Source organism: Microchirus variegatus, assembly GCF_963457635.1.
Source record: "Microchirus variegatus genome assembly, chromosome: 6".
In the NCBI taxonomy this organism is placed as follows: domain Eukaryota; kingdom Metazoa; phylum Chordata; class Actinopteri; order Pleuronectiformes; family Soleidae; genus Microchirus; species Microchirus variegatus.
In genome coordinates this window covers 23,339,345-23,365,475 of record NC_139807.1, presented here as the reverse complement: position 1 = coordinate 23,365,475, position 26,131 = coordinate 23,339,345, and the positions used below count along the sequence as shown (strand labels likewise).

Genomic DNA, 26,131 nt, shown 5'->3' with positions numbered 1-26,131 from the left:
AGCTGCAGTTGAAACTTGAAAAATAGCCAAAACCGGCACTTTTCAACCTTGTCAACGCGATAACTTGACAAATATTTATTGTATTGCTGCCAAACTGGCACTGTGGATGCCTCTTACAAGTATCTTGAATAAGTTCGAAGATGGGTGACCTTGACGTACTTTCCAAGGTCACAGCTGCACTTGTAACTTGGAAAATAGCCAAAACCGGCGCTTTTCAAGCTTGTCAATGCGATAACTTGACAAATATTTATTGTATTGCTGCCAAACTGGCACTGTGGATGCCTCTTACAAGTATTTTGAATAAGTTCGAAGATCGGTGACCTAAACCTACTTTCCAAGGTCACAGCTGCACTTGAAACTTGGAAAATAGCCAAAAACCGGCACTTTTCAACCTTGTCAACGCGATAACTTGACAAATATTTATGGTATTGCTGCCAAACTGGCACTGTGGATTCCTCTTACAAGTATCTTGGATAAGTTTGAAGATGGGTGACCTTGACCTACTTTCCAATGTCACAGCTGCACTTGAAACTTGGAAAATAGCCAAAAACTGGCACTTTTCAACCTTGTCAACGTGATAACTTGACACATATTCGACATATTGATGCCAAACTGTCACTGTGGATGCCTCTTACAAGTATCTTGGACAAGTTCGAGGATGGATGACCTTGACCTATTTTTCAAGCTCACAGCTGCACTTGGACGGGCGCATGGACTCGGCAGTCGTCGACTATCACCCCTCTAGTTATTTAATTTTTTTTACGGCAACATCCATTGTTCATAGTATTCTTTGTTTGATATGTCATTTAATGATGGAGCTGTTCATCATACCGACGCAGGATTGCAGGATTGGAGGATTGCCGACACACGCTCACTTCGGCACTTTACATGAACAGCACAGTTATTTGTCTAGTCACTAGTTTGCTTCTAAATACTGGCTATATAAAACAAATTTTTTTGAAAAATAATTTCTGCGGCGTGCGTTGGTGTGTGAAGTATCTAGACTGGACAACCTGGTTAAGAGCGCAGCAGGCCAAATGTCGGCGCAAATCTGTGAATTCTCTGGTCGTCCACAAACGAACATGGGGCTACAGATAAAAATTAGAAAACAGTTTCCCGGTTTGTTCATGACCGGCAACAGCGGGGAACATAGGACCTTTTTCAAAAACAAGGTCCTATGTTCCCCGGGTCCTTTTGGGTGAAAGCGGGGAACATAGGACATCGGTCCTACCCGAACCGGTATTCCGCCCAGCCCACCTCCATCTTCTCCCTCTTTAGTCTTCTCCTCTCTTCTCTCACCTCCCTCCTTCTCTCCTGGAGTCTGTTCTGAAGGCCTTTCTGAAGACTCATGTAAGAACGATGGACAGGAGGACTTGAGGACTTGTCACACCTGAACCGGTAAGGGAGGTGGTTCACTGTGGGGAAAATGTGTTGGTCTGAAATAATCATATTTCTACCCTGAAATGGGTCAACAAAGGCATTTTAAAACCAACCTCTCTAAACAGTAAAGGCTGACCAAGCCCACTGTGGACCACTGCAGCCAGGGGTCATGACCCCTCCTTCCATGACCTTGTTTCCACCAACATAACATGGTAACCACTAATAAATCATTTGAAATAGTGGAGTAATTGATTGAAAGTACAGTACATCCTGTGCTCAGGTTAGAGGTCAGATAGTTTTGTCGAGGTATGAGCTCTTGAGTAAGTGCATTAAAATCATTATGAGTGAACAAACAGTAAGTCATTTATCACTGCATCTGTTCACTAAATATGTACAGAACACACAAAGTGATATTCCAGCAGTTTTTTTCTGAAGTTGGGCAGCATTTTTAACATAACCAGATGTAACAGGGTTGTTATGGTAAAGCCTTTGTATTACACCAAAATCTATTTTTGGTGTTGTTTTTATTAATATTTTATTTTGAAGTGTTATCTCCATCCTGTATTGTGGTGCAGTCTTTGCGTCTGTGTGCCTGAGATACAACCGTGACGTATTCGCGTACCTGCGCAGGTATGGGAGCGCGCATGCTCACTCCAGACAGAATTGTTTCAACATGGCTGGGAATGGATTTTTTTTTTTCCTATCTCTTCTCCTTTCTGTGATTTGAGTGGCTTGCTGTCATGGAGTTAGCAGCTGATTCAGATGAAGCAGGGTTACTTGAGGGGGATGTGTCTTCCAGCAATAGCTTTGGAAGGGGATGGTTGTTTAGGGGAGAGGTTCAGACACCTAGAGCAGGAGGGTTGGGAACCCCTAGGTTTAGTTCCACTCGCAACCAAGTTCTCTTTTGTGATTCACCAAATGCCCAACCAACCCGTCTGAGGTTACCACTCTCATTTCAGAGCTAGCTAGTCAGATTGGCCAGTCAATAGCAGCTCAGCTACAGGGGGACAAAAGAGACACAGAGTCCATGTCAACACAGGACAGGGGCTCAGTGCAGAAGCCCACTGAGCTGAATTTATCTGGTATGAAGCTAATTATGCAATCAGACGTTAAGGAACCTCCAGTAGTCAGGGGGGACGGCAGTGATAAAAGTACTGTCCGTGAGTGGGTTGAGACGATGCAGATATATCTTTCTAAGAGAGACTTACCAACATGTCAACGGTCAGGGGAAATCCTAGCTAAGCTTATGGTAAAGGCAAGGGACGTGGTAAAGGTTACTCTAAGACATAACTCCTCATTGAACCACATCCAGACACCAGGGCCCGTATTTATCAAGCGTCTTAGAATTACTCCTAAGAACCCTGCTAAGAGTAGACTTATGAGTAAAAAAATTCTTCGTTGAAAGTTGCACTTCAAAGTTAGTTATCAAGCGTCTTACTCACACTTTCAGCGAAGTGTAGGACTGAATCTCAAGTGTCACTCTCAGAGCTGAATTACGACAGTACTATGTGCCGTAAACTGAATTTTAGGTGACGTCACCTCCGTGTCCATAGAAATGACCAATCACGAAAGGAAATCCCTTGTCTAAGAATAAAGAAATATCGCCGATTCCGTGGGTGCTCCCGGATATTGCCGAGCACCCATGGAGATTGTCGAGCACTCGCATGTGCCAGCCTACGCTTGTCATTGATTTATTAATGAGGTCAACGGGTTGCATTGTAATGTCAGAAAACCTATCTGTGGTCCACAATGGACCAAGGCTGAACCACCACAAGACATTGTAAAAGAATAACAACCTGGAAATAATAGCGCAACAGTTTATAAGACGCACCACTACCAGAGGAAACATATTCGTCACCAAGAATTAAAAAGAATGGTGAGTGACAAAACAACAAATTAAATATTTGTTATAGGATGTGTCAGAATGGTTATGAATTGCGGATTTGGTCCATGATTTGCGTTTATTTGAGCCTTTTTGCTGTAGTTTTGGTGGTTATGATGATTTCTTTCCGTGTGTGTAGTTAGTAACACTTTTGATTTAACCTACATTTGTCCCATTAAAGCCAGTTGTGATCATTGACAGTATAATTAATATCAGGTTTTGATTAATTAATGAGTGAAGTTCCTGTTGAGTCGGTAGGCTGTTATTACCTAAAAACTTATAGGCGGTTACGGTAGCTACGCTGTTCAATCCAGGCTGTGGTGTTGGGTTGGAGATTTTTCTTTTTTCTTCAGTCTTTTGCGTTAGGGTTGCATAATTGAGATGTTGCTGTTAATTGATCTAATGTGTTTTACTATGAGATGAATGTGCGTGTGTCAAAATAGCAACAATCATGCAAGCACGATGATGAGAACCCACCAGCAAAAACATAAATCGGTGCCCCTGACGTTTGATCAGCTGCTCGTCATCAAACAAAGCCAGGACATCCTTCTCACCTCAGTGCCATCCCCTGCTGGCAACTCCTAACCACTTAAGACACCTCTGGAGGTCTCACCCTGTAAGACCCACGGTTGTAAAATTACAACGTTAACTTTAGCCATCCCTAAAAACAATCTGTTATATTTCATCTGTTTTTTTACCACATGTACATAGTCATTGGGTCTTACTGTTCAGTCTAACAATGTTAGTGGATGTTACATTTGTTTATAAGTCCTGATTTATGGCCATGAACGCACACAAGATTTCAAGATTTCCATTGAACAAAATCTCTTTGTTTCATTGGACTGGATTCATCAAATTAAAGTAAGTAATATGTCTCTTATATTTTTTTTGGATGTTATTACAATGTGTAGAGCATGTACATATTTAGTTATTGTGAAATAGATGCATCAAATTTCATTTAGAGCTTGTTACATATTTGTTGTAATTTTACAACACTGGGTCTTGGTGGTAGCAAAAATAGCAGGTTTGTTACAGTGGACACAGACAGGTTGTTTTCCCTCCACAACACCACTGCCTGAAACAGAGTATTTTCTTTATACATGAACAGTATACATTACATACATTATACCTTTGTGTTGTGTTCTGGTCAAATTTGACTGATTTTAAAGTTTTATGTCTAAAAAAATACTTAGTTAATTTGATCAGACTGAGCTAAAATCCCATGTCTTTGTCCACAAAGAGGATATCAACAGACAATTCAGTCTTGGGAAAGGTGTAAATGTTCCTGAATGTGGGGTGTGGATGTAAGTGGGGGTTTGCATGTTTTTCTTTTAATATGATAAGTAGAGACCATAGGCTAAGACAATTACATTTACATTTAGGGCATTTAGCAGATGCTTTAGTCCAAAGCGACTTACAATCAGCAGACAGTATTGTCTGCCTTATCTACCCAGAGGACTTGGTCCACCACCCTATCTATTCCTTCAGGTTTTGTACTACAATATACAAAGCATATGTACAAGAACATGTTAATTCATTGCTTTTTTTTCCAGAATGCCAGCAGCAAGGAGAGAGCCGTGATACAGTGTGCAGGATGTGATTGATATCATCCAAACTGGAGAGAGTGAAGTTGGAACTCAATGAAACTGATGGGAGTGATGAAGACTCAGATGAAGATGTCTGTCAACAAGTGGACAAAGAAAACCAACCACCCATGGACTGTCCAGCTGATCATTATGTGGACATCGAGCCAAAAACACACAAACACATCATGCACCGTGACAGGTGTCGCTGGCCGAAGAAATATTTCATCAGTCCCAACACTGATTTTTCTGGTCTGGATTTCATCTTCAGGCAAAGAGAGCCCAGCAACACAGGCAGTGACATCAGGAAGCCTCTGAATGCTCAGACTAAACCATCCGAGAGATGTTCACACCTGCCATTGGATGTACACAAGCACATGAAGACAGGGAGAGGATGCTGCAATAAAGGATTCACCAACACACAATGCAGCAAGTGTGATGTTCGCCTTTGCTTTTCAGAGGACAAGAACTGTTTTTAGGACTTTCACTAACAATGAAAGTTTGTCATGAAAAGAAAAAAGGAATGAAGAAGTTGCTAGAAAAACCTAGAGTTTTATCCTGTTTATTTATTTATGTATTTATTTTTAATAAATGATTTCATAAACATATGACTAATGTGTGATTATTTTTAAATGTTATATACATTTATGAAGCTAAGTAAGCAATCAAACTTCCAAATTAACCCTTAGTTGTTGTGAATTGTTCAGACAAAGCTAGTATAAAGACAGAAATTCTGCTAGCACCAAAGCCCAACGTTGTAAAATTACGTTTCTCTAAAAACGTACATAAACATTTTTTTTTCAAAAACTCTTTGATTTCTGCATCTAAGGCCTCCTACAACAACATCTGAAAGGTCAAATATTTTTTTTTTTAGGTTTTTCTTAATTTGGGTCTTACAGGGTTAAATATCTGGGAGAGTAGGAGTGATTCTTAGACTTAAGAAAGTTGATGAATAGCTTTTATTCTTAAGTTTGAGAGTAGGACTAAATTTCACAAATTCTCAGGACTTAAGTGTAAAACGGCACTCTAAGACGCTTGATAAATACGGCCCCTGACCTGATCTTTGACATATTGAAACAACATTTTGGTGAACTGACTTACTCTGCTATGCCCATGGCTGACTTTTATAACACTAAGCCAGCACGTCATGAAGGAGTTATGGAATATTGGATTAGGCTGAACAATGCCATTGATGTTGCAGACAAATGTTTGCAGAGGCGTGGGCGCTGTGTTGAACACGAGCGAAAAGTGGCACTGATGTTCATCAAATATTGTCCAGACCCTGTTCTCGCTTACAGATTCTGCTTCAAGGCAGCTGAGGAATGGACTACAAGTGAAGTTCAAGAGCGCATTGAATCTTTTCAACGTGAATTTAAGACGCGTACACAGGTTAGTTCCCAAACCCATCAAGGACATGCTGTTAGCCACCCTCAAGCAGTCACATCCTTCTCAGCTCTCGCCCACTGCAGCCCAGTTAGTTCCTACTTTTGCTGCTGCTCAGTCCAACCCCCCATCACAGATGCTTATGTCTTCCTACCCTGTGCCATTGACTGATTTTCAGCCCTTGCAGTTACCAGAGACTCCCTCAGTCTTTGAACAAAACCTGGAGCCACTTGGTGGTCAACATGTTTTGGCTTCTGGCACAACCATGGACACATACGGAATGCAGATGCTCATTAGCCTTTTGGATCGTATGATGGCGCATCAAGCTGTGCAGGTTGCAGCTCCGAACATGGCTGCTCCGCGACGGTTCACTTCGGGGCCTATGTCCAGTAAAAACTGCAGAGTTTGTGGTGATGTCAACCACTCCACACTCATGTACTGCCGAAAAGAGAATTTGTGCCTCTCTTGCTTCACACCTGGCCATTGGAAGAGAAATTGCAACAACCAAAAGCGAGAAAATCAAGCTGAGGGCAACCAGATCCTGCCGTCGGAAAACTATGATGCCCACGCTTGGAGAGGGACAGTGTGGGAGATCAACAAAACACCCTCACAACAAATAAGCCAGATTTGGAGCTTCTCTTCATCAACACCTGTTCGGCGGTGCCAGAAGGATATCAAGTTGTGGTGCAGGGATCAGCAGAAGTGCCAGTCTCTGGCGAACTGTTCTACACCCAGGTTGGGGTGAATGACAAGGCTCAGTTAAAGGGCATGATTGATTCTGGTTCCATGGCATGTACCCTGAGTGAGGAAGCTGAATGTCAGAGATCTTGACATTGACTCATGCCAAGCTGCCTTGAGCTCTAAAGAGAGCCTTGTTGAGCTCATTGAAAAGTATGAGGACATTTTTTCCAGGCATCCACTTGATTGCGGTGAGGCCAAGAAAATTGTGCACCGTATTCGGCTTACAGATGATCGCCCTTTTCGCATGACATATAGGAGGGTGCCACCTGCTCACTACCAACAATTGCGACAGGTACTCGCTGATATGGAGGAGAAAGGGATCATCCGGAAATCCATCAGCGAATATGCGTCTCCTCTTGTCAGGGTTTGGAAGAAGGATGGTGGCCTGAGGATTTGTACAGATTTCAGGTGGCTGAATGCACGAACCCTGAAAGACGCCCATCCACTACCTCACCATGCAGACTGTTTGGCGGCACTTGGAGGCAGTGTCTTCTTCAGCACAATGTACTTGACCTCAGGGTTTTATAACATCCCCATGTGCGAGGAGGACAAAAAGTATACAGCCTTTACAACCCCTGCTGGTTTGTATGAATACAACAGGATGCCTCAAGGGCTCTGTAACAGTCCAGCTGCATTCATGCGTATGATGTTAAGCATCTTTGGCGACCTCAACTTCACCAGTCTGCTCTGCTATTTAGACGACCTACTTGTCTTCGCTCCCACTGAGGAGGAGGCCCTCACCAGGCTTGAGATGGTCTTCCGGAGATTAAGGGAGCGCAACCTAAAGTTAAGTCCAAAGAAATGTCATCTCTTGCAGAGGTCAGTCAAGTTCCTCAGTCATGTCATTGATCAGAATGGGGTAGCAGTCGACCCTGCAAAGGTTGAGGTCATTTCTAATATGCCAGTAACAGCACTCATGGAGCAGGATGGTTGTACACCCTCTGTGAAGAAGATCAAGTCCTTTTTGGGTATGGTGTTTTTTTTTATCAGGGCTTTATTCCTGGTTGCTCGTCCATTGCCAAGCCTCTGTTTTGCTTGACGGCTGGTCAGAAGAAAAGAGGCCGGACTAATCGAAATGCTGGTATGTTCCGAAAGTTGACTGCTGCTGATTGGACCTCCGAGTGTGCGACAGCCTTTTATAGGCTCAAGGATGAACTCGTGAACTGTGTTGTGTTGGCACATCCGGACTTTTCAAGGCCTTTCATTCTATCATCCCTGGATGGACTGGGGGCAGTTTTATCCCAGGTACCTGCTGGGGAAACTAAAGCGCGCCATATTGCTTATGCTTGCAAGACCCTCAGCAAGTCACAGCAGAGATATCCAGCCCATCGCCTGGAATTTATGGCCTTGAAGTGGAGTGTTTCGGAAAAGTTCAGCCATTGGCTGAAGGGGCATGATTTACGGTTTGGACGGACAATAATCCGCTAACTCATATATTGACCAAACCTCGATGCCTATGAACAAAGATCGGTAGCAAAGTTGTCTTCTTACAACTTTGACCTGAAGTATATCCCATGACCAAAAAATGTAGTGGCAGATGCACTCAGTCGTGAACCTTTCACCTTTCCCATCGGTGAACGCCTTCTCAAGGAACCATATCACAGATTGGTTGAAGAAGCAGAGTGTTCAAGATGCTATTAAAGTTGGGATCCAAAATCTACAGGCACTTCAGTTGTCTGAGTCCCCTTTGCATGTGGCTGGTTGTTGTAGTGTCGATGAAGTCAAAGCTGTTCTACAATCCCAGAACGATTGGGAGGATGACACCAAATGCAGAACTGCTCACCTAGCTCATTGTGTCCAGCAATTAAAATCATCTGGCCAGGACTCTTTGCCGTCATTCACTCTAAAGGAGTTGGAGGATCACCAGCTTTCTGATCCCACTATCTCCAATGTAATGCCTTTCATTATTAGTCGGAGACGTCCCTCCAGACGGGAGAGATATGGCATGGGCATCAAGTCTTAAGCTCTGCTGAAGCAATGGGAGAAGCTCAGAGTTCAGGACGGGATCCTATACAGAGAGACAAGAGACCCACAGAGCAAAACCAAGAGGCTTCAATTGTAAGTGCCAGCAAGCTTGAGGGACTGCGCACTAAAGGGAGTTCACGACCTGGCAGGACATCAAGGTAGGGTCAGGACCCTCCATTTGGCAAGGCAGCGTTTTTTTCTGGCCGAGCATGGAAAGGGATGTCAAGGAATATGTGCGGTGTTGTGAAGGTGTGTCCTTGCTAAGACACAGGAACCTGCGGCACGAGCCCCATTGGAGAGCATCATGACATCAGCGCAAATGGAGCTTGTTTGTATTGATTTTTGGTCGGCGGAAGACGAGCATAAAAGCCCGGTCGATGTGTTAGTGGTCACCGATCATTTTACCAAATTGGCCCATGCCTTTCCATGCAGGAACCAAACTGCCAAACAGGTAGCTAGGAAGTTATGGGACAGCATGTTTTGTGTCTATGGCTTCGCACAGCGCATTCACTCGGACCAGGGTCCTAATTTTGAGAGTGAATTAGTGTCTGAACTCCTGCAATTGTCAAAAAAAAAAATCTCATACCACAGCCTATCATCCTATGGGCAATGGTGGTACGGAACGATTCAATCGTACTCTTGGCAACATGTTGCGTGCTCTCCCTCTTAGAGCCAAAAAAGAGTGGCCACAGCAGATTCAAATGTTGACATTTGCATATAATGCTACTGTGCATGAGACCACTGGCTACAAGCCATTTTATTTGATGTTTGGCCGTGTTCCAAGACTTCCAGTAGACATTATGCTAAAGTGTTTTCTGAACGCCCCCATGGTTACCGATTTCAGCAGTTACTCCAATACGCTCTTGTCTTATCTGGCTGAGGCTGCCAGAGTTGCTCAGCAGCACACTGCAAGATAGCAAGAGCTTCAGGCGTGCCAGTACAACAAAAGATCTAAAGGTGTTTCCTTGCAAGTTGGAGACTGTGTGCTGCTCGCTAATAAGGGAGAGCGAGGCAAGAAAAAGTTGGCGGATAAATGGGACCCGGTCGTGTACACGATTACTAAAAGAAATCCTACTAATCATGTATATGAAATCGGTGATTCTGGAGGTCGTCACAAGGTTGTCCACCGCAATCTGCTGTTGGATGTGTCTTTCCTCCCTGTCAAGGACACACTCGGGGGTCAGTCAATGGACAGTTTCTCAGATGATGAGTGCCACAGTGCTTCCAGGGAGATGGATGAATTGAGCAGTTTGGAGGAGGAATCTGCCCGGACACGCACTTCCTTGTGGGTCCTGTCGGATTCATGCGATAACGCCACTGGAGCTGCCGTTGTGGACTGTGCCCCATCAGCTCTTTCAGACGAGTTCACCGATGAGGGTGCGCGTAGCCCCCAAATCGGTTCTGGGCCTGGGTCGATCAGCTCTTCAGCTGGCATTGGAGGAGGTCCCAGTGCCGTTGCCTCTGTAAGACTTGTTTCTCCTGTTGACTTTGACTTGCTTCAGGCTTCCGACCGTTCACGTGGCATTGACTTAGTCATGAGGCAGGATAAGAGGGTCACAAGGGTGGGTAGGGTGATAAAGCCAGTTAGCAGGCTCATTGAAACCATGGTGTAGGGTTTCGGAGGATCCCATGGGTTTATTATGTATGTGCTGTTGCAGAAAATGTTGATTTCACTGTGTGTTAGTGTTTTATTTCTTTGCCCTATAATAGTGTGTGCAATGTTACGGATGAGGTACAGTTTGACATGTGACTTGAGGGACCAGATGGTATGGGGTGTAGGCTGCACCTCTGTATTCTAAAAGGGCTGGGGGCCTGTTCAACCTCCTTGGCTACTTTTGATCTGCTTTGCAGGTGGTTTTTGCATACCGACTTTTGAGACAAGATCTTTATGTTTACTGGTCCAGGTGTAGGATGTCAATTGTTATGCTCATGCACTGGTTCGATATCAATGTTCTGTAGTCTATGGTGATTTTGGTGAAATTCAGGGGGGGTGGATGTAACAGGGTTGTTATGGTAAAACCTTTGAGTTGTTTTTATTAATATTTCATTTTGAAGTGTTATCTCCATCCTGTATTGTGGTGCAGTCTTTGCGTCTGTGTGCCTGAAATACGACTGTGACGTAATCGCGTACCTGCGTAGGTATGGGAGCGCGCATGCTCACTCCAGCCAGAATCGTTTCAACATGGCTGGAAATGGAATGACACAGCAGATGAATGACTGCATGTTTTTTTGTCAAATAATACAGAGCTTTTCGAGAAACCATACATTTGCATCCTGGTCTTCATTTACCCGAACACAACGCAGAGTGAACTGGAAAAATTAAGACCGCTTACGCAGAGTTAGCTGCTAATAATTGCTAACAAGCTAAAATGAAAGTTGTTCTTTAGAAAGCACAGCTGTTAATCTTAGATTGTTCTCTGCTGGCAGAAGAGAAGCGAGGACAGACAGGGGACCTACTATAACCTATAAACCTAGAAACATTCTAAAATAAAGTATTTCTTCTAGGTTTACAACTTTTTTAAGCTTTAATGTCTTGTAAAGTTTCTGTAGTTGGGATTAGCCCAGTGATCATGGTGAACAATGAATGTATGTTTGGTCATATATTACGTATCATTGACACTTTCCACCCACTACCACTTTTGTTGTTGTAAATTCCTTATTTATTACTGGTTATTTTGTTCAGGCATCATTGTGGGCAGCATAGTTTGCACTGGGGGGTCCTGGTGCTCTCTCACAGAGAACCAGAGTTATGCGATTGTTGATCAGTCAATCCTCTCCCTCACCTGCAGAGAATGTTTCTGTGACTGATGTAAGTAGATCATGTTCTGCAGAGACATGGGATGTCTGTGTTTAAATACCTTTACCAGATCTGTTTTTCTGAGCTGGTTATATTCACTGTTTAAATGGGCTAATGCTTATATTTCGAATGCGAGCTAGCACGCTAATGTAAGATATTATGATGATACTAATGTGACATAGCATGCAATGCTAACCGACTAGCCACATGTCTATACACATTGTCTGTGTAATATGCTGCCACAACTATTCTTCATCACTGTTAAAGCTGCATGTGATGTTAAAGGGATAATATCTGGTGCTTCTCTTGTAAGAATAACGGTTATTTATTTGCTAGATATATATATCCTCTCTTCTCTTACAGTATGTCATCCTCTGTAGGTTATTATTGGATTAACCTTCAGCTGTGTATTGGAGAGAGTGATGAGATGTGCTTCTGGACAGTTGGATAAGCAAATCGAGCGCACCTCCTCTAAGGTCAAAGTTAGAGGCAGTAGAGTGGCTAAAGCTACACAATAGACAGTGATAGTGTGATAGTTTTATTTTAGACTGGGAATGAGTGACAAAGACATTCTGAAAATTCTGTAAAGTGCTCACATTATGTCCTGCAGCAGTCTGTGTGATGGGGGTAGTTCACTTGTCACAGTGTCTTCTGACTCCGGATCAAACGCGTAAGGGATTATGGCGAGAGGGGTCAAGACGACGGCATTACTCAATGTTTTGATAATTGCTAGCGGTGCATCTGCCTTTTCAGAGAAGGAGCTGCGGGTCTGAGAGCCGATGTGCCAATTACGTCACTTCCATGTAACTGGCCAATCGCAAGACAGTGGGAAAGCGCTCATTGGCTGGCCAATCACAAGACAGCCCAAGTTCTGAGGGTGTGGTTTTGGTCTGAAACAGTGCGGCTGACGAGAGTGTCAGTGATGAGACATTTACATCGGCTCCTTTACAGTGACTAGGAAGTTTTTGACCATAGACACGACTTCATGTTTGTTAATAAATCACACTGGGTCTCACAAAGATAGCTACACACACACACACACACACAGACGCACACACACACTCTTCAGCCACCGACCATCACTAAAGAGGGATGAACAATGCTGGTGAGTTAAGTGTGTTGCCCTAGCTTTACTCCTGCAGAGAATTACAGAAATAATTGTAGAGATTTCCGAACCGTTATGTCTGTGCTTTAATTGTCTGCTGAAATGTCTCCACCAGTGATTCCCTGACTGCTCTGCTAGCTGGCTGCAAAAAGTAGAATGGATTTCCTGAGCGGAGGTGTGTCTCAATGAGACATGGAGTTATGATGCACGCCTCAGTTCAGGAAATCCATTCCGCAGTTTACAGCCAGCTAGCAGGTGAGCATTATTGACCAGGACCTGCAGCCGACATAATCCCAGCCGTCACTGTTTTAAAACGCCTTCTCGCTGAAGAGAACAGTACTGACAGCGGCATAAAAACAATGAAAATCATACATGTTAACCGGTATATGCTGGCTTTTGGCTGTTGTCACATGAATTTGGCCGGGAAAAAAAATGCCTAACAATAATAAATCAATTATTAACAGTGGTTTAGCACCCGAAACCTCGCGTTGTGTTTGAAGATTGAACATGCACAGTGTGTGTGTGTGACTCTGTCGATTCCATGGATCTCACTCGTGCGGCAGAATTGTGCGATCTCGTAGTATTTAGGTTTATGACATAAAGTAGCTTGATTTGTCACTGTTTTTAAAATTAAGAAGCAATCGTCAGGGGTCTGTAAAGGTGCTGTAAAGTCGTACATATCATACTTTAGTTTTATTAAAGTTTATTAAAGCCTTACAGTTGTGCTCACAAGTTTACATAGTCTGGTAGAATTTATGATTTCTTGGCCATTTTTCAGAGGATATGAATGATAACACAAAAACTTTTCTTTTACTCATGGTTAGTGGTTGGCTTAAGCCAGTTATTGTCAAACTACTGTGTTTACTCTATTTAAATCATAATTACAACACAAACTATCCAAATGACCCTGATCAAAAGTTTACATACCCTGACAGACACATGCATCTTTCATCCAGTGCTGCACTGACGTTTTTTGGATTCTAAGTCATGGGGAAAGCAAAATAATTGTCAAAGGATCTGCAGGTAGTTGAGCTCTATAAAACAGGAAAGGGATATGATAAAATATCAAAGGAATTGAGAATGCCAATCAGCAGTGTTCAAACTCTATTTAAGAAGTTGAAAATAAGGGGTTCTGTTGAAACCAAACAACAGTCAGGTAGACCAACTAAAATTTCAGCCACAACTGCTAGGAACATTGTTCAGGATGCAAATAAAAACCCACAAATAACTTCAGGAGAAATACAGGACTCTCTGAAAAAATCTGGTGTGGCTGTTTCAAGATGCACAATAAGGAGGCACTTGCACAAAGATGGGCTGCATGGTCGAGTTGCCAGAAGTAAGCCATTACTACGCAAATGCCACAAAGTATCCCACTTGCAATACACCAAACAGCACAAGCCTCAAACCTTCTGGCACAAAGTCATTTGGAGGGATGAGACCAAAATTAACATTTTTGGACACAACCATAAACATTCATTTGGAGAGGAGTCATTCCTACTGTGAAACACGGTGGTGGACCGCTGATGTTTCGGGGATTTGTAAGCTACAAAGGACATTTGGTCAGAATTGATGGCAAGATGAATGTAGTAAGTTATCAAAAAAACTTTTCTGAAGATTTCTGATAGTTTTAGCTTCTTAAATGTGAATATTTTCTGACAAACACTGATCAACGGTTTTTTAACATTTTCTGACATTTTATGGACCAAACGATTCATCGATTCATCGAGAAAATAATCGACAGATTAATCTATTACGAAAATAATCGTTAGTTGCAGCTCTATTCTGGAGTGACCAGCTCAGTCTCCTGACCTCAATATCATTGAGCCACTCTGGGGAGACCTCAAACGTGCAGTTCATGCAAGACAGCAAGACAATTTACAGCAACTGGTGGCTTTTTGCCAGAAAGAATGGGCAGCTTTACCATCTGAGATGATAAAGAGCTTCATCCACAACTACTACTAAAGACTTCAAGCTGTCATTTATGGTAAAGGAGGCAATTTACGCGATTAAGAACTGGGGTATGGGGTAATGTTTGATCATTGTCATTTGGATTGTTTGTGTTGTAAGTGCACTCAGTATCTCTGAAGAAATCCAGCAATCAGAAGAATGCTGGAAAAACATGAGTTTTGTCCTCTCAACAACGTATGACAGGACAGCACACAACAGTTATCTCACAGTTCGGTATGCATCATGATTTTGGTTCCAAAGTTACGGTACAGTTTCGATATCTTAATATAAAACTGCTCAGACTAGCAAAGGCAATATTACATTGTAAAAATAATTAAAATCACAGATATAATCAAACCACAAACTATATTTAAAGAATAGTGCACTATCAGATCAAATGAAAAAGCAAGCGTAAAACCACACAAATTAAAAATAAATAAAGTTTAGTGCTATCCAATAAAAATAAACACAATTTTAACCCACTCACAGAAACTACAACTACAAATACACCATGCTGCTCCAAGTGAAAGAGACTGGTGATGACGACGTAAATGGGAGGGCGCTGTAGAGCGAGTGTCTGTCAAATATCTGACTTCAAACCAACTTCACTGCTGCATAACAGATGCTTGCACACCGTGATTTATTTTGTTTGTTGACATTCATTCTGCTCCTGAGTGGATCTAATCACACAGCATTGTGTATTTGAATACAGTTTGATGGACTGAAACGTACCGAAATACCGTTGTTTGCCGTTGCGTATTGAACCGAACAGGGTGTACCGAATGGTTAGGTAAAATACCGAATATCGTTGCATCCCTAATAAACATATTCACTCAAAGGAAAATAAATATCCTAGCTTACAATGCCCAGTGTATTATGTGCTTATTGATGTTAATGTGCTCTTTCTCCTCCAACTCCATGTCCACATTTTCCACATTAAACAAGCCTGACTCCCTTTGGTCCTTCAGGCATTTATTTTGATGGTAAGCCATGGAGACACATTTCAGGCTCTATATGCACATCTGATGTGATTACCAAAGGCTAAGCCAAAGAAAAAATGTGTTTTATTTTTCAGACTGTTGTAAAAGATGAGCAAATAATGTTGAAAGAATGTATATTTATTCTGCAGCAAGAAACCCGAGTATCACTTATAGAGCACACGTCTTTATGTATTCAGTATTAAATCACAGCCTTTTTTAAATTAAGAACTGAACGAGTCCATTTTCAGATATCAATAGCAATCTCCAAACACAATGCAAGGTTTAAGGTCCTAAATCGCCGTCTCCGTGTGGACGGCGCCATAATCATTGATTTAATTATTTGGCCAGCAAAAAAAATTCTCACCGGCCAAATTCAAGTGACAACGGCCAAAAGCCGGCATATACCGGATAACGTGAACCCTGCCTTGTTATGTTTTTTTCATTCAGTTGATGGCTCCACTTTTTGATGGCTGCGGTTCACAACTGAGACTTAGTTTTGTTCTTGTTCTCATTCAGAACATCTATTAAAGTATTTTTGTTGTACCCGGTGGGCAGGAGGCTGACACGGATGACAACCAGGGCACGCTGGACTTCGAGGAGTTCTGCTCCTTCTACAAGATGATGTCGACTCGCAGGGACTTGTACCTCCTCATGCTCACCTACAGCAATCACAAAGATCACCTAAACACAGATGACCTGGCCCGTTTCCTGGAGACCGAGCAGAAGGTACACTCCATCTTTGCATTTTTTATTCACTGTCATCTAAGGTCTGCAGCCAAAGGTTACCTCATTCATTTTAGACGAGAAACACTTGTTAACTATATTACACATGATGCAATTCAACTACCAACAGCTCGAAAACAGGCCCACTCCCACCTACTGCCCTCACAGAATCACATAGTTTGAGGTGAGTTCAGTTAAGTCAAGATTTCTGCAGACTTTGCCAGAGGGAGGGATCAGTCTGGTGGTTCCGCCTTTTATCCTCCGGAAGCGTTTGCCTGATGGCAGCAGTTCAAAGAGTTTGTTGAGAGAGTGTAAATGGTCCTTGACAATGGTCAGTGCCCTCTTCTTGCAGCGGGTCTGGAATAGTTCTTGGATAGAGGGGAGGGAAACTCAGATGACCCTCTCAACCCCCTTTACGATCCTCTGCAGGGCTTTTTTGTCTAGCATTCTGCAGCTGGAGTACCATGTAGAGATGCAGTATGTCAGGATGCTCTCAACTAATCCTCTGTAGAAGGTCTTGAGGATGCTGGGCGGGAGAGAGGCTTGTTTCAGCTTCCTCAGGAAGTACAGTCTCTGCTGGGCCCGTTTTGTGATATAAGAGGTGTTCTTATTCCAGCTCAGGTCCTGCGAGATCTGCACTCCGAGGAACTTGATGTTCTCCACTCTATCCACTGTACGGCTGTTGATGCTGAGGGGGGCGTGCTCGGGTTGTGACCTCCTGAAGTTGATGATCATCTCCTTTGTTTTGTCCATGTTGAGCAGCAGATTGTTTTCCCTGCACCAGTCCACAAGGTGTTGAACTACGTCCCTGTACATTGCTTCCTCATTTCCGTGGAGGCGTCCCACCACGGTGGTGTTGTCCGTGAACTTGGTGATCTGGTTCCCCTCGTGTCTGGGTGCAGAGAGTCATCAGTGTGAACAGCAGTGGGCTGAGCGCACAGCCTTGGGGGGATCCAGTGCTCAGTGTGATGGAACTGGAGATGTTTTTTCCAACACAGACAGTCTGTGGTCTCTCAGTCAGAATGTCCAGGATCCAGAGACATGTGGCGGTGTTGAGGCCAAGTAGAAGGAGTTTCTCCATTAGTCTCTGGGGGAAAATTGTGTTAAAGGCTGAGCTGAAGTCAATGTACAGAACTCTGGCGTACGTGTCTCTATGGTCCAGATGAGTGATGACAGAGTGCAAGGTGGTAGATATTGCATCCTCTGTAGAGCGGTTTGGACGATAAGCAAACTGCTACGGATCAAGTGTTGCAGGGAGGCTGGCTGTGATATGTGATTTGAGCTGTTCAAAGCACTTCATCACAGTTGATGTCAGTGTGACAGGGCAGTAGTCGTTCAGACAGGATACAACAGGTTTCTTTGCAACTGGTACAATGGTGGATGTTTTGACTTGGCTAACTTTCCTTCAACTTTTTTCTGTGGCACCCTCCCAGTTCTTCCTGACCACTGTGTCATTACCAGTGTTGGGCATGATACTCAGTACTAGTACTAGTTACTTCTCCCAGAAAGTAACTAAAGTAGTTACTGAGTGACAAATTCTAAAAGTAACTAGTTACTTTGGAAAGTAACTAGTTATTTTGGAAAGTAACTATTGAATTACTTTCAAGTAGGGATGCACCGATTAATCTTTTTTTTTATCGATTTTCACGTGATCAGCCGCAATCGGCGACCGGCTGGTCAGACAGAAATATAATAGATAATTGAAGTATGTATCTATCTTATACCTTCAGATAATAGATATTCCGATTTTAATAAGCCGATCAAATGCACCCGCATCGCGCAGCATCAGCAACACACATGCACACAGCTACACACACATGTAGTAGAGTGTAGGGCTGGGCGGTATACCAGTTCACACTGAATACTCTTTTTTTCCCGTTATGATATGAATTTTTTTTAAAACCTGTCCTGTCCAGTACCTTGGGCATTCACTATGGTTGACTGCATGTCTGTTGGTGTTGAACAGATTTTGCTGTTTGCAGAGCGAGTAATTACGGAGCTGTAGCCCGTCCTGCTATTTATGTATTTTTTTTATTGATTTATATATTTATTAGGTTGTGTTGGAGGACTCTCGGACGGGGGGTGGGGGTGAGGGTGGATAGACAGACAAGGGAGGTGTGAGAGAGATGGGGAGAAAGAGGGAGAGAACGAGAGAGGGAGGGAGGGAGAGAGGGAGAGGGAGAGAGAGACACTAGATAGAAATTAGTAGCATAACACACTAAGGCAATAATGATAACATTACAACATTAATAACACTGATATGCATTTGTATAAGTACAGTACCATTAGAATTTGTTAACAAGCCCCACAGCCGCCCCCCAGCCCAAACCGCCGACCCCAGCCCAGCCGGGAGGCAGGCGGGACACAGGTACCCGGGAGGCCCCCCACACCCATCCCCCATCCCCCCCACCAGGATGTGGTGTGGTGTGTATGTATGTGTGCTGTGGGATGTGTGTATGGGGGATGTTGGTATCTAGTATGCATTAAAATTGTGGGGGGAGGATGAGGCGACAACATTATGAATTTTTAATATACCGCCCTACCGGTTTATTTGATTACACAACATCTGTGCAGCCACGGCCAGGCTTTAAGCTAGGATTTTTTTAGAGGGTGTCCCCCTTGCCCTCCGGAACCCCCCCCCCCCCCAAATAAAAATAAATAAACAAATATATAATGTAATTGCGGAGCTTTTGAAAATTTGAGGTAAAAATGGGGCGTTTTGAGGCTTTTTAAAGGATCATTATAGTGACTCATGAAGTAAGGGCAAGTAACTCAAAATGGGAAAAAAAAAACTGAAAAACCGAAATTAATTATTGTGCCAATTTTGTAACATTTATTTATTTTTGTTTGTTTTTTTAATCTAATTTTGTTGTTATGGCTGGGACTGTGTGTACTGACATCACTAAAGTGAAGGCATTGCAAATATAGAGGGTGCCCTTCATCTGGTGCTTTTTTATTGTTTTCATGCCGTGGTCTCATTCTTTCTTTAGAAGAAGCGATAGCGCTGTAATTAAGGAAATACGGGTGCATCGGATGAGCTGATCGCTTTAGTTAACAATTCAAAGGGCGAGAGGGAGAGAAGAGAGTCCTCTCGCGGGGAGTTCATAATCCACGCTGCGCTGCAGCCAAGTTTCGCTTTTACGCAAAGAGACTCGAGCATTTAATGGGTGCCGTTCCACCGTGTACTCGCATCTTGTGGTATACGCGTGGGTATACAGGCACATGCTGGTCGTAGTTTTTGCTATAGCACATAGCTTTTCTATACCCGCGCATCACAACATCGTTTCGGTGGTTACCGGGGGAAAAATAGGGCGTCTTTAGGGCGTCCTGCCTAAAAGTAGGGCGTCTAATTTCTTATCATTTTCAGTACAGGGTGTCCCCAGGACGCCCGGACGCCCTGCTGGCTAAAAGCCTGGCCGCGGCGCTGCTGTCTGCTTAGCGAGTGAGCGCGCTCTGCATGTAAACGTTTCATTAATGTTTATATATTTGTTTCAATCACTGAATGAAGCCTGTCATATTTGGGACAAGAGTCGGGACCTTAAATCACTTGCACAAAACTTTTGATCAGCACTCAGCATTTGTTTGTTTGTCATTTAAACCAGTGTGCGCAGAGAGCGCAAGGTATTGTTGGCACGGGGCGGGAGAGAGAGAGAGAGAGATCTGCGCTCTTGGTAATTAGTTAATTTACTTATTTGTGTCCAGCCGTGGCAAAAGCGTTCACAAGTCTACTTCGGGACATTTGGAGTTATTTACAGGTTCCCGAAAGTGTTTTCTAAGCTTTCCAACAATGTCAAACACATGTAAATCTGATCATTTTTGAAGAAGATGTGGCCATTTGAATGTAGGCACTTCTCAAACTGCTTTAGGGAGAAATTCAGCCTGAAAGATTTTGACCTACTTGAGGAGCCAGGCCAATAGCTGCTCATTTGCATCACATTAACATGGTCACAACCCCCCACCCAGTCTAGCTGTCAGTGACATCGGATATCTGTTAGCCCACAGGACAGAAACAGTGTAGCAGTTTGAAAAAAAAAAGGAATGAATGTAGTTAATGTCAATGTAGTGTTATTTGCCTTAAGTACTTCAGTGGACTGATAAGAATCAGAATTTACTTTATTGATCCCCAGAGGGAAATTCTTCTGTTACAAAAAGCACTTGAATAAAAATGAGAAACAAGAAAGGTGAAAGATAGATACATACTTCAAATATCAAATAAAATATATCTAAGTGTGTGAAGGAGAGTTCAATATTTTCCAGACCATGGACTATATTATCATCTTCAATACCAGTTCCTCCCCCACAATGTGGCTGTACCATGGATGTATTATATGAACTGGATAGAGCACTGCCCTTTCTCTTCCGTTCATTCCTATGAAGCTGCTCACCCAGCGCATATGCCAAAAAAGTTTTTGATTTCCGTGTTTATTTCCGGGTTATGGGGCCCATAGAGCATGCGCAGTAGTGTCCCTACATAATTCCTCTCGGCTATGTGAACAAGCCGTCCGCGTTATCGACTTGCTCGGCGCGTACATGAACATCGAAAGGCATAATGGGAGTACGCTAATGACGTGCGCCAGCGGATTTCATGAATACCGGCGCCATGTTAACTTCGGCTTTTAACCATGGATTTGTAAATAAATGCAAAACCAACAATAGCGAAGTGAATATAGTAAGCTGAAAAGTACAATGACGGTTTAGGACCGTGACTACAGGATGTGTTACAGGAATCATATTGTTTTTGTCTGATTTCCCTTATATACTTTATTATTATTATTAGGAACAATAACAACGTGTTAAAGTAGGTTTATAACTCCCGATTCTTTCACTCAACATGTATATATTCAACTATAATTCGCGTGTTCATCACATTTAACAGTAACTTCATGAACCGATAGTAACGATAAGACAAACATCCTCCCCGGGAATAAGTGGTGAAGTGACCGCAGGTCTCAGTGCATCACACGGTCACAGCTCCGTAGTCCACACCGTCATCAGTGTCACGATGTCTGGGACTGAACACAGTGATAAAGTGCAGCATGTCAGTCTCCTCTCCTCAATGAACCCTCAAAGCAGCTCATTAATACATCGATAATATGTTTGAAAATAAATGTTAATGAGTGCCGAATAAACAACTAAAACCTGCTTTGTCATACTATTTTAAAAGTGTAAACGAAACCCCCTCATTGTGTTCATTTATTCACATTTCTCATGAAGTTATCATGTCGTACAGTTCACTGACAGCAGCGCCGATCCCGAGACGCCACATGACCGCGCTTGGCTGTGCTAGTACACAGCTGTGACGTCACTCTTAGAAATATGATTTGTCTGGGCTTTTTATGGCCTTTAGGAATGTTTTTCAAACATGAAACTAAATGAATTAAAAATATAGAATATAAAGATTTATAAAAGCCTGTGTGCATGTGTCGAGGTGTCCTGTGGACTCTTTTACAGGCGTCTCTTTTACTATTGTGGTCAATGGGAAAATTGCTTTTTGGGCTCCATGGGATTTTTTGTTGCAGTACCCACAGTGGCCACCATGCAAAAATTGTGTTCAAGGCAGAGGGTGCAGAGCTATATCCAGTTCATATTATACATCCATGGGCTGTACCCACTCTGTCCATCACAGTTGATATGCGGGCTAAATGGTGACATCGCAAGCGCACCCTCTTCTGCTTACTCATCTGTGCTGTAACCTTTGGTGCTGTGAAGTCTTTTGCCTCGTCAGAACAGAAAGGCCTGATTTTTTCAAAAAGATACGTCTGCCTGTCCGTGGTCAGTCCAGGTGGGGCCAGGACAGGAAGACTGTCAACAGAGGGCAGAACTCCTGGGTTGCGCAGTAGCTGAAACTCGTAAGGCTCTGCATCACTGTGAGTTTGAGCAAGCACCACACCTGGGGCCTCATGTATAAAAGAGTGCGCAGCTTTCATACTGAAAGAGGGCGTACTCACAAAATTTGAAAAGTACGTACGCAAAGAAATTCTCAGATTTATAAAACCGTGCGTACGCTGAGTCCTGCGCACCTTCTCTTTATACATCTCAGTTAACGCGACATTGATTGCAGCTGCATGGGCAGCTTGGCACGCCCCGTCTCCGCCTATAAATTGTCATGCAAATAAGTTTGAATACGATATTGATCGTATCAATGACTAACCGAATGACGGCGAATCGGGCCAATTTGAAGAAAAAAAATTTCACGGATTGTGAAATTGAGGTGTTGGTGTCAGAGGTGGAAGCCAGACAAAAAGTTTTGTTTGGTGGCTTATCGTCTGGCATAAGCAATAAACGGAAAAATGTGGAGTGGCATTGCGTAACAACTGCTGTTAATGCAGTTGGGTCCGAGAAGCACACTATGGCGGAAATAAAAAAAAATGGTCCGATATCAACGTTAAGCGGCGTGTCACTGCCCATCGGCAGAGTGTGGCAGCAACTGGAGGGGGTCCCAGCAAGTGCCCAGAGTTGATGCCACATGAGGAGAGGGTGGCGGCCATAATTGGAGAGACGAGACTCACTGGCATTCTGCCAGCATCTGAAGGAGATTTGGATGCGTATGTTACCCAAGGTAAGTAAGCACAAACTTTGCAGCTGAATGTATACAGCATGTAAATGCAAGTATGTTAAATGTCACACAGCGTTATCCCTTCAGACATTTGCACCATTTGCACACAGATTGTTTGTTCTTACCATATTTAATTTTTACGCCTGCACTTTTCCAGTAATTGTTTGATTTAAATGTCCTTTAGTGGAGCACTTAATGGCTCTACATATTGGTATGTTTTTCCACATTTAATTTACTCTGTATAATGAAGGATTCGTTTTAAAACAAAAAACAATCTGTGCAAATAAAGGGACGTTCCACATTTTTACACAGGAGCAAACACACGGAGTAACGGTGAAATAAATTTTATTTTCACATAAAATAAGGTGGATATATCCCCAGCCGACCACCCGAGTCAGCCAGAGTCTGGGGGAAGGGAGGACCGTGCCTGTGAGGCTGGGACTTCCACAGCTGACTCTGCGCCATGCGTCTTGTCTGCTGGGGGGAGGCCAAGTGGTTCTGTCCTCACCAAAGAGGTTCTGGACATGCAGAGGGAGACAAACAAAAATATTAAAGAGATTTGCAGGGAACTGCAAAATACAAATAAAATTCTATCAGAAATAAGTCATACCCTGAAAGAACTTGTAAAAAAATAAATAAATTACAATACTTTACCTGGTTTCATATCATCTGTATCACATCTAAACATTGCTGTATTGCTGCTGCATGTGGAGGAATGTTTGCTGGTTCCGGTTCAGGCTCATCCATCCTCAGCTCCTGGGGCACAGGCAGTCCACGTCTGACTACCACATTGTGTAGCACGCCGCATGCCTGCACAATGCAACATGTCTTCTGTGGACTGTATAGAAGAACGCCGCCAGTTCTGTTCAAACAGCGCCAACGTCCTTTTAATTGACCGATGGTCCGTTCCACCACGGAGCGAGCCCGAGCATGGGTGTCATTATCGCGCATTTCCTGAGCAGTCTGTGGGTTGGTGAGAGGGGTGAGGAGCCAGGTGTGAAGTGGGTAACCACGGTCACCTAGAGGTTCAGATTAGCCACATTTCAAATGGAATTTCATGCGTAATGACATTATGATAAAATTAACTTGACTTGATAAGATTAACTTTTTGAAAGTGAATGTTTTTATATAAGACCCCAGAGCACATATATAGATGGTTTAAGAGAATACATAAAGCATATACTTGCCTAAAAGCCATCCATCCGTCACATAACCAGCCTGAAGTCTGCTGCCAACACTGCTGTTACGCAGGATGAAAGAGTCATGTATGGAGCCAGGCCATCTCGCCACAATATTTGTGATACACATTTGCGCATCACAAATCACTTGCACATTAACAGAATGAAAATGTTTACGGTTAACGTAAGCAAATTCATTCTCCGAAGGTGCTCTTATAGCAATATGTGTGCAGTCGATCGCTCCGATTACATCTGGAAATCAGCTCATCGCTGCAAATTGCATTTTAATATTTACCTGCTCCACCACGGCATAAGGAAACTTTATGTACCTGGGTGACATGCGTATGATGCCGTTCCATACGGCTGGCATACTCAGTGACGATTGGGAGATCCCAGATGGGTCAGCGAGCTCCCTCTGAAAAGCCCCCGTTGCAAGGAAAACAAGCGTTGTCATGACTTGCAACGTCACAGGCATTGCGCAATTCCTCACCGTCTCCCTCTCCAAACCCGGACCCAGTTCAGCACAGAGTTCCAAGATGATGGCTCTTGGAAATCTGAAACTGCTCATAAGCCAGTCATCATCATGGGCCAATAAATCTGCATGATCTCTAAAAATGCGCTCCCTACGAATCCTTCCATTTGCAAGGTCCTCCAGCAAAGCGAATGCAGCCATTGTTGAGCGAGAATGTGCCATAGTGTTTACGCATCCTTTTATAGGCCACTGCTAATAGTCTACACCTTGTGGTTATAATTGAATCACACCTGTGGGATCCTTTATGCATCGCAAGTGACAACTTGAGAGTTAATATGTCCACCCGACACTGTGGTGAGTTTATTCTGTGCGCCCGTTAGCATGTCTGTGCCATAGGCTACACACTGTACAGGTTAATAAAATGCATTTTGCACATTGAGTAAAAAATCTGTGGGAAATTACTCAATATACATGTTTTTTATATTTATATTTTGCGTCACCATGATGTTCTGAATTATCCCACATTCCTCAAACTATTATGGTTTATCAGCATATAATTATGCTTGCACATTATTAATTTCATAAACATATGCATGTATGTGTAGCATGAGCTTTAATTTACGAGTGTAAGCACTTAACTGTTTCACATCAGAGCCTGACAAGAGCTCTGTCAGGCTCGAGAGTTTGCGCTGCGGTCCGCACGGTTCCACGCCAAGTACATTTTTATAAATGCCATCGTGTGCGTGTAAGCAAGCGTACTTTTTGTGCGTACGCACGGTTTATACATGAGGCCCCTGGTCAGACAAATAGTATGTTTATGCTTATTTTAATGGCTCATACTGTTACTGGTCAATATAAGCATTTGGCTATTGTATAGAAATCAATTTTTACACATACAAAGAGCCTTAGCCGACCTCATGTATAGATGCTACACTGAGGCCTTGGACACATGGGTTGGCAGCAACTTCACATACCAATCCTTATGCCCAGGCAGCATGATGGCATTGTCCTCCGCATAGTCGATCTGTTCACAGCTGATGAACCTCCGAGGCCGTGGTTGTGAGCTCTTCTTCCTTAACCGTGGTGTTGCCCCATTCTCATCAAAGTGTTTGATTATGTCAGTCAGAGTGCCTTTGCCAACTCTGAAAAAAAACAAACTTTTCAGGTTCATGCTAACAGGCACTTTATCATCTGACTGTGGGTGTGTCCATCCAAACTGAATCTGAATCAGTATAGCTTGATCAGTAGTTTTGCTTGAATTATGTGTGAATGCCACACCTTTATGTGCATGAATCCCAAATGTAATTAACACATGCTCATCACACAATCTGTTAATCACGTGTGATTGATGCATGCAAAGGTGTGTCATTTACACATCATTCAATGCAATGTTAGGTTTCGAACACAGGAGTTTCCTCTCAAAGCATATGAATTATCAA

General features: G+C 43.1%; 1 protein-coding gene across 1 annotated transcript in view; it reads left to right on the top strand.

Moving 5' to 3' along the window:
- The window catches only part of plch2a (phospholipase C, eta 2a), a gene marked incomplete at its 3' end in the record, with an annotated part of 183,410 nt that overhangs the window by 76,541 nt on the left and 80,738 nt on the right, over positions 1 to 26,131 (top strand). Inside the window, exon 6 of the mRNA XM_083891041.1 lies at positions 16,319 to 16,489. Coding sequence (XP_083747167.1) covers positions 16,319 to 16,489 — 171 coding nt within the window. The remainder of the gene's footprint in view (positions 1 to 16,318; positions 16,490 to 26,131) is intronic.